The sequence below is a fragment of the Austrofundulus limnaeus genome, unplaced genomic scaffold (genome assembly GCF_001266775.1).
Source record: "Austrofundulus limnaeus strain Quisiro unplaced genomic scaffold, Austrofundulus_limnaeus-1.0 Scaffold64, whole genome shotgun sequence".
Taxonomy (NCBI): Eukaryota; Metazoa; Chordata; class Actinopteri; order Cyprinodontiformes; family Rivulidae; genus Austrofundulus; species Austrofundulus limnaeus.
In genome coordinates this window covers 2288621-2298399 of record NW_013952466.1, presented here as the reverse complement: position 1 = coordinate 2298399, position 9779 = coordinate 2288621, and the positions used below count along the sequence as shown (strand labels likewise).

Genomic DNA, 9779 nt, shown 5'->3' with positions numbered 1-9779 from the left:
CATAGATACTTTATTATGGTATAGTATTTAAATGTATGTCTGAGAAACACATAATATTGCTCCTTTAACCTCTGTTGTCTTTACAAGAATAATCCAGTCCAAATGACTGCATGTTGTAATACACAAGGCTTAAAAGATCTCTATCTAATATCCCAGAATCAGCAGTGTAAATCCACCACATAAACAAGACATAAACTCATGAGCTCGTGCCTTCACAATCTGAATGTCTTCTAGAGAAGTAGCTTCAGCGTTGTCCGATATGRAACCTTCGACGGCCTCCAGCCGCTCGGACATCTGGGACATGAGGTCCTCGAGTCGCTGCTTCTGGAAGTTGAAGTAGGTCAGCGAGTGTTTGGCCTGGTTGTACGCCTCCTGMGCGTGGAACATTTTCTTCCTCAGATCTGACTCCAGGACCTGGTCCAGTAAAACCAGTTAGCACCATTAAAAATAAAAAAAAAACAAGAGGGCAACTTGCTCGACACAAAGCAAAGTTTTATTTTTTTTACGCTTTAAGAGAAAATGAGATGTTATGTAATTATGGGAATGCTATGAAACATTTCACTTTGTACATTTTTTGTGCTCTTTCAGCTATTCATGTATCAAAACTTGACTAACTATATAAATTATGACTTTTGGTATTTCAGCGATTTAAACATTTTGAGATATTTAGCCTTTTTGGCCATTTTTTGTTCTCATTAAAGATTAATGGGGCTGTCTTTCTTAAAATCCTTCAAAATGGTTAAACCTTTCCTGCACTTTTCACCTATTGTTCTGGTTCTGCTTTATTTAACGTCTTTGTGCTAATTTTAGCTTCCTTCAGCTACGTTTTAGCTAATGTTAGCATTTTTTTTGCTTCTTCAGCTATCTCTGTGCTCTCTTGAGCTATTCTCCTAATTTAAGCTTTGTGGGCTTCTGTTAGCTACTTTCTGTTAATTTAGGCTTTTATGCTTTTTTCAGCTGTTTTCTGCGATTTGAGCTAATTTTGAGGTATTTTCAGCTAATTTTAGCTTTTTTCAGCTTCTTCTTACTGCCTAATTCAGTAAACGCTGTTTTTCTTGATTGTGCTAGATTCAGCTTTTCAGCTACTTTTCTGCCAATTTCAGCTATTTTTAACAACAATTTGCTACATTTTTGTGGATCTTTTCTTTTTTTCTGCAAATATCCTTCAGCAATAAGGATTCACRCTGCTTTTTTTCAGAAAAAGTGAATTCTCCAGTTTATTTTTTGCTCACGTCGCTCCTCAAATTTCAACTAACTGATTGGAATTTTATTTTTGTCGACACTGTTTTCCACCACGTTCACCTGCATCTGTATGGGCGTCTCCTGCAGCTTGACTCGTTCTTTCAGCTTCGCCACTCTTTCCTGCAGGACATCCAGCCTCTGCTCCCTCTTCTCCAGCTCGGCCTGCAGATCAAAGCGCGAGACGTTTAAATCACCCCCGCTGAACGCCACCTCGCCGCCGCAGCTCCTCGGCGCGCTCTGACCTGAAAGGTGGCGAGGAGAGCCTCGGCCGACTCCACGTCGCCGAGTCTGGCGGCKGAGTCGGCGAGCTCGGCGACAGAGGCGGCCGTCCACTGGTTGATGTCGCGCTCCGTGGCCTTCAGGTCATCCCAGAGTTGAGCGCAGTAGCCAAGTCGTTCTGTGTTCGCTTGTATTTTTTCTGAAACCTAAAAAAAATAAATAAATAAAAAAAACTGGTCTGATTATAGAACAGAAAACATCTCAATCAACAGCAGAGGAAGGGTCTGTCTCCTTTGTGTTTAGCCGTCTCTGTCACTCTTTAACAAGGGATGCCGCTTTCTTTTTTCCTTTTTTTTTTAACGCTGGGAGGTGGAGGAAAAATGAGGGATAATTAGTTTGACAGATGTGGAAGTGAGAAGTGAGGGAGAGATAGAAAAAAAAGAAGATAACCTGTCTAGACATGTTTGTTTTTCTGTCTCATTTTGTGACAGCTCAGCAGACAACTAAATTAAAAAAAAGACGAGAGAATACACGAAGAAAACAGAAAACTGAGAAAAATAAATCCCATTAAATGAGCTGTGGCTCAGGTCTGTGACTGTAAATGATGTTTTCTTTAATAGTAGCAGTAAAAAAACAAAACAGTAATTCAAACATTTATGAGACATTATCATATTTCAGCCAGATATGTGAGAGTAAATGTAAAATTCATGATTTCAAATGTGAATAACCTCCAGGCAGTTTGTTTTTGTTACAGAAAAGTATCATTTTCCAGCAGCTCACTGATCTGGGATGTACTGTGCARTTATCCAAATAAAGTGGGCGATTTTCTCCCCGGTTTTATCCAAAAGCAGACACCTGAAGCACCACTCACCAGCAGCCACTGGTTCCTGAGAGCTTCCATTTCCTTCTGCGTGGAGAACATGTCAGCGTTGGGAACCTTCTCCAGTTCTCTCTGCAGGTCCTCCACTGTGCAGATGAGCTGGTCCATGTCCTCCTGTTTGTCTCTCAGTTCTGCTTGGATGATTTTATGCTGCAGGGACGAAGCAAGGAGAAGGATGACAACAGGCTGGGMCAGAAACAGCCCAAACTGGAAGGTTAAAATCCATCTTTATCGCCTACATCCAAAGGCAAAAGTCAGAAATGTTTTTGCTCATATCCATGTGGGTACATGTATTATGTATTATACCAGGGCTGTTCGACTAAATTGCTCCGGGGGCCACAGTTATTGCCGGTCAACAGCTGAGGGGCCAAATATCCAGCAATTAAAGTTATTATGTAAATAAACCAAGTATTACAAAGATCTGTTACCTTTGAATTAGTTTATTTTGCTGCATTTAATCATGAATACAACATACAGAACCCTATAAAAGTAGTGATAATTAAACATTATCAAAAACAAAAACACATTATGCCTCCTATTTAACACAAATAATATTTTGACATCTCTGACTTAACAAATTTTTAAACCAAATTTATTTTCACTTTCATCATTTTATCTTCAATTGCTTGTAGTTTTAACTGTTTATAGAAATGGCTTTTACCAGCTTCTAGCCAAGATTCTGACATTTCTGTAGAAACCAAATATGTCTATGTTTCACTAAAAGAACTTAGAGTAATTAAAGTAGAAAACCGGGTGTTTGGGCTTAAGAGATGAATGAACCAATTGGCGGGCCGAACTTTGGTCACTCACGGGCCGGATGTGGCCCGGGGGGCACCAGTTGAATAGCCCTGTATTATACTGTCTGTACTGTTAGCAAAATATCTCATAAACAACAACCAATTAACACTTAAGGTCAACCTAATTCAAGATGGTTATTTTCTATTAAGTTAAGTTTGTTTGTTTGTTATTCGATGAAACATAAAAGTAGTTTCAATCAAAAAAAATTTTTTTTCAATCAAAAAAATTATTTCAACCAAACAAAAACAATTTCAATAAGAAAGAAAATTTAAAAAAGTTTTTTTTTGCAAAACAGAAACCTTTTTTTTTCACGTCAGAAATCTTTGGTTGAATCTTAGACTTTTGGTTGATGCTCTAAGTTTTGAAAGTTTTGAACTCAGAGAACATGAATGTCAGGGGCGGGGCCTAAGGACGAACTACTGTAATGGACTGACAACATTCCATTCGAAGCAGGTGCACAAGGAAATAGCTTCGGTCCGCACCAACCAATAGGGACAGGTCTTACAGTAGTTCGTCCTTAGGCCCCGTCCCCAATGTTCATGTTCTCTGAGTTCAAAACTATTTTGAGTTCAACTAAAAACTTAAGAGAATCAACCAAAAGTTTGAGATTCAACTAATGATTTCTGACGTGAAAAAAAGTTTGTATTTTGCAAAAAACTTTGATTGGATTTTATTGATTGATTGATTGAAACTACCTTCTTGTTTGATTGAATGATAAAAACACAAAATTACCTTCATAATTTTCGAGGATGAACAAAAATCTGTAACTCTGTCATTTCTCATCATAAAATGGTTTGAGTCTAAAACTCCTGCATGACTTTAGAAGTTTTTGTTTGAAATGATTGTGTGGATCAGTTTATGCACACGACAAACGGTCGGTAAATGCAAAACAATCCTCAGCTTTTTGGGAGAAAATCCCATTATGAATTCATAACATCTCGCCTTTTAGGCCTAATAAATAAATAACTTCAAAATTCAAAATTCGCTCAAGTGTATGAATTCAACACAAACTGGACACACGAATAATGGATCTTTTTCACTTAGAAAGATTAAAATTCATTGAAACATTTTCTCTCAGCTGTCCTCATAATGCAGCCCTGTGGACAATGAAATACGGAAATGAAAAATCCAATTATTCCAAAATAATAATTTTTTTATATTTTGCACTGACTTGCGTGAAAGCACTTCTAGCGTCCTGAGCGTCGTGGTTATGGTCGGGCAGATTGTGAGCGACGGCCTGAGCGTTTTCCACGACAGCGTTGAGGGTGGACTTCAAGCGCAGGAACGAGCGAAGCAGCTCCACCAYGACTCCGCTCTGTTCCTGGCTGCGAGCGTCCAGAGAGAATGAGAAGCAGAACTATACTACAGCTGTCAAACTTTWAAAAAAAATCAACACTTTACCCGTTGGTTATCAACGTCTTCACGTTGTCCCAGGCCGTCTTCACCAGCGTCACCTCCCTGAGAGCGTCTGCTGCCAGCTCGCTGTCTCTCTGGGCCAGCTGCTTTCCTTTCTCCTCCAACCATCGCTGGGAGTGCTGCAGCGACTGGAGCTCATCCTCCAGCTGGACAAAGAAACGCAGCCTGGGAGAAATAAATCCAGAAGAAAACAATGGAGGATTACCTGCCTGATTCCAACATAATACATCTCCTTTTCCTAATGACATCAAATTTGAAYGGATTTCTCCATCTGGAGGCTGGCTTCAGTAACCTGGCAGCGGGTTCTTTCTTCTCAAACCAATCTAGAGACCTTTATACTAATAAGAAAGATGCAAATTGTGCAAAACACTTTGTACTGTCTTGTGTTTTAACCCTTTATTAGCTTAAAACAGAACATTAAAAAAATGATTAATAGGTGTCCTCGTACTTTTTTTGTATCTAATTCTGCGATTTTTGTGCCATTTAGCTCCTTCAGGACATTCTGGTTATGACTTTTGGTATTTCCGCAATTTATACTTTTTGAAATATGTAGCCTTTTCTGTCATTTTTATTCTCATTAAAAATCAACGGAGCTGTCTTCAACACCCTTAAAATCCTTCCAGTTTTTCCCGCATTTTTTTCCTTTTGTTCTGAATCTGCCTTTTTTTTATTTCTTTACGATAATTTTAGCTCCCCTCAGCCTCTTTTTGCTTATTTTAGCTTTTTTTCCCTACTTTTTCAGCTATACAACTAATTAATTTTGTTTGTGCTCCTGTTGGCTTCTTTCTGCTAATTTAAGTTTTTTATGCTTCTTTCAGGTGTTTACTGTTTTTCAATAATTTTAGCTGTTTTCAGCTAAATTCACCTTTTTGTGATCATTTCAGCTACTTAATTCCTACTTTGTTCTAGATTCAGCTTTTTCAGATACATTTTAGCCACTTCTTTTTTGCTTTTGCAACAAATTACACTGTGTAYATTACCCTAAATTTTTGTTTATTTACTCTTTGTGCAATTATTGCTAACTGAATTTTGTATCCTGTATTGTCTTTRTTTTTATTCTTTATAGCGAGTCRAAGGATTTCTTCTCATCCTAAGAATTTMATTGCATTGTTGACTCTTGTTAACCTRCATRTGACAATAAATGAATCCTGAAATTACAAAATTTCTGCAAAAATCTCGCAGCTATTGACGCTGCATTTTCACAGTAAATGCAAATTCTTAAGTTGCTGATTAAGTTTGATGTCGTTTGATAAAACTTTGATGACATCTTATGGTATCTGTATGAAAATGAGTGAACCTGTTCTGAAAGGCCTGCACGCTGAACTCTCTGGCCTCCTCTYGTCTTCCGTCGTCCTCCAGTTTCTTCAGATTCTTCATCACCTCTTCCTTTCTCTCCCTGAACGAGCACCACAAGGCTCCTAAAGCGTCRGCCTCACACTGTCTCCACCCGACGGCCCTCTGTACCTCCTCCAGGGCCACCGTGAGGACCACGGCTTGTCCTCTGCAGGACGYTTTACCCTGAGGACAACCGATGTCTTTAGAGTCCATCAGCTCAGCTCCAGAAATGTGCAAATGAGCTTTGCTTAGCTGTCCATCCAACCCGACAGCCTCAGCCTCGAGTCGGGCCACGTCTTTAGCCACATCCACAATCCCACCGTGCAGTTCTTCAGCTTTGGAGTGGTCCCAGCTCCCCCTGCCCTCCACCGYCTCGTGAAGGCAGCGCACGGCCTTCGCCGCCGTCTCGCGCTTCTCGAGGAACGTCTTTAATTCGGCCAGGCACTTTTTGCGGACGAGGAGGAGACGCTGAGATTCGCTGAGGGGCAGAAGGCAGTCGTCCCTCCAGGCCTCCAGCTGCTGTTGAGCCTCTGGGGTGAGACGGCACCGGAGGCGCGCCTCTCTTTCATGCAGCGTTTCCACCAGCGACGTGGTTTCCTGCAGCCGTGCCTCGTGCTCCTGCGCAGCAAGTTCATTCAGTTACTCAAAGTGAAAGTCAAAGAGAAAATCAATGCAAACACRTTTAACTTAACTGCTCTAATAATGCGTAAGACATCGCTGTTAAAAGCTAATTATTGATTTATCACCTGTAGTTCAACAACTGCAGCCTCGAGGTTTGAAATATCAACGGAAGACGAGCTTCTCATGTCGGACAGGAAGTTTTCGCTTCTTTGAGTCAAAATCAGAAGGATCTGATCGAACTGCTTCAAGTGATCCAAGTGCATCTCCAGGAACTTACACCTGAAGGAAAACAAAGAGGATTAATTTCACACATTTATACAGTTAAGCTGCCTGAAAGACTCAAATGTCAGTAGGAATCATTTAAAAAACACCTGTGTCCTATGCTGATTTTCACAGAAGTGTATCTCTCCTGGAGTTGATTGAGGTCATCGCCGAGCTCTCGGACACAAGCCTCGGTCGCCGTGGGGTTCAGGCACAGCAGGAGGTTTGCGAGACCCTGCAGGAGCACCTCGTGGGTTGGCGTCTCCCCCTGCATCTCCTGGAAAGGTGTACGAGGCCGTGAGTTTGACTCAGCTTAAAACCGACCAGTCAACCAGCAAACCTTGTTTGTGGCGCCACGCGGAGAACAATGCATTGGTTTTACCTGCATGTGTTGCAGTTCACTCCTAAGTTTTATTTTATCTGCAGAGAGGAGCTCAGTCTCTGGGCAGCACAGGGATTCACATCTGTCCAGCCAACCTTTCATGGACGCAGTTTCTTTTTCATATCTGCAGATGCAAACGTTTTTGCATTAAACTTTAGGGAAAAAATGTAGATACCGCACTGCGATGATGTCAGTTTTTTTTTTCTGTATCAGTGACAGCATCATAATGGGTCAACTATAACACTTCAGAGTACTCAGTGCTGAAGATAATCCCTCATATTTTATGTCTGCAGGGGAGCAGAGAGTGGCTAAAGAGACATGCAAAAGGCTGAAATACAGTCGCACTTGTTTGTATTCTTAACCTAAATTTCTCTTACTTTTGTTCGTACGAAGAATTCGTACGAACATGTCACGTCAGATTCAACAAACTCTACTATCTTCAGGAAAAGTGTGTAAATGAGGAGCATAAACTGATATGCAGGTGCTCGTTCACGGGGAGAGGAGATTAGCATAATTACCACCCCAAAAACACCATATAAGGCTACGTTTCCTGCCCCACATACCAGGAAGTGGCCATTCATTAAAATGGCAGCGAAAAGGAAAAAGAAGAACTTTGGAGATTGAAGTCCTGCTCTCAGAGATCCAGAAAAAAAAAAAACATTTTTAGCAGCGTCAGCTGAGGAATGAAATGACCATGATGATGTTTCCCACGGGTCGTATACAGTCCCAGAAATAAAAAATCTAAATCATATTCATTTCTCTCTAGTCCTGCTTCGGGTTTTATTTGGAAAATATTTTTTATTCAAATGTAAATGTTAATTTAATTTCCTGCTTTTATTTATTTTGTCTTATTATTGTATTTTTCATTCTTGTATCATACTGCTTTTTAACATCATAGCCAGGGGAGTAGAGATGAAAAATAGCCATTTGGCTAATTCTGGCTTTTTTAACTTATGCATTTCATATGTTTTATTAAATTGCACTGTCCTCTTTTAAATTACAAAAAAACAAACAAACAAAAAAAAAACAACTGTGATAAATAGTTTTCATTTATTCAGAAGACCGATGAGCCTGTCGCACAAATGGTTAGGGAAAAAGAGGATATAAAAACGATTGTTTTTAATAAATTAATGAACATTTCAATAAATGACACTCAGGCTACAGCAGAGGATGACTCACACTTGTTCAAAAATACCTCATATGAGCTCATTCCTCAGTGAAACAAATCAAAATGAGCAKATCTAGACTATTTATTGTACCTTTGCCACAGAGCTTGAAGGCTCTGTAATGTGGATTGCTTTTCTGCCACCTTCACAACGAGCTGCCTCTGCYGCTTCTGGAGGTCAGCCACCTCCTCGTCCAACTGGCTGCCCTCTGCGAGCCGCTCTGTGGCCGAGCGCAGTGCCATCAGCYGGGGCTTCAGCTGCTCAAACCCCTGGCAAACCTCCTGGAGTAAATGAAAATAGACTTGTAGCTTCCAAGTCAATCCTTGAGCGAACAACATGAAGACGTTGATCCAGAAATCAAACACAAGAATAAAAAGGTTATTGTTTAATTCTRAAGGGATTAGTTTTATTCGTACCATGTGATCCTGGAGGATCTTGTAAGTCTCTGATGATGAAGTGCAATAAGTGATAGGACAGTCCAGTTTTTCTTCAAGATCACTTATTGTTTTCTTGACCTGATAAAGACAAACCMGTTAGGTAATTTAACAGCTCAAAAATATCTCCGAACATCTTCGCTCGTGTCAAGCGAACCTGTTCGAGGTTATCRTTGCACCTCTGCCTGTAGGCGGCGCTCTGATTGAGCTGCGCACCGAGCAGCTCCGTTCTCTCCGCCAGCTCGTCGATGCGGCGCCTCGTCTGGACGAGCTGCGCACGGATATGCCCGGCCTCTCCGGGGGTCACGAACTGGGATAGGGCCTCAGAGTCGGTCTCCATTTGGGCTAGGGCCGCCCTTCTCTCCTCCGAACCTGCAYCCATCTGAAAGGAGACGCAGAACAAAAGACTTATGCCGGACTGATGTCAGTTATGAGTTGAAAGTGTTCCAGTTTCCAGCTTGTCAGAACGTCGGAAAAGAAAGCTTTTCTATTTGTTGCTCTGATGGAATAATGTAACAACACAAAAATAGTGCCCTATGCTAATCACTATAAAATACTACAAGTATGACCGACGTAATGTAAGGTAAACCAAAGATTCTTAACCTGTGGGCCGTGATCGCCACCTTGAGGGCCTCAAAAGAACGACAGTTTTTAACTTTGGGCCGCAGAGGGCCACGGGACCGCATTGATTTTGAATAAGGTGCAATATACTCTTTCACCACTAGTAGCGCAAGTGCGCCACTCAGATGTTTAACAAATCTTTTAATGCGTAGAAGAAGAACCGTAGAAACCTGCAGAAAATGGAAACTTATTTTAAATGAAAAGTAGAAGCAAAAATGAAAGTAACCCATCAAAAAGGCCAAARTTTGTCACTAATATGAAGTACAGCTTCTGGTTCTGTCATGCAGTATTTTAAAAGTTCAAAACATTATCAATTATAGTTGCAGAAACTGCTATATTTTTAATTTACACTTTATCAAATTATTTTTGTAGTTATTTTTTTAATATTTTAATGTATTTTAAAG

The 9779-nt window shown here is 40.5% G+C and overlaps 1 protein-coding gene across 1 annotated transcript in view; it reads right to left on the bottom strand.

The window, feature by feature from the left end:
* The window catches only part of LOC106518657 (nesprin-1), a gene marked incomplete at its 3' end in the record, with an annotated part of 139050 nt that overhangs the window by 86807 nt on the left and 42464 nt on the right, over positions 1-9779 (bottom strand). The window contains 13 exon segments of the mRNA XM_014010029.1: positions 211-414; positions 1303-1404; positions 1485-1667; positions 2333-2491; positions 4311-4464; positions 4541-4720; positions 5853-6508; positions 6637-6790; positions 6883-7049; positions 7155-7278; positions 8414-8601; positions 8737-8835; positions 8912-9126. Coding sequence (XP_013865483.1) covers positions 211-414; positions 1303-1404; positions 1485-1667; positions 2333-2491; positions 4311-4464; positions 4541-4720; positions 5853-6508; positions 6637-6790; positions 6883-7049; positions 7155-7278; positions 8414-8601; positions 8737-8835; positions 8912-9126 — 2585 coding nt within the window.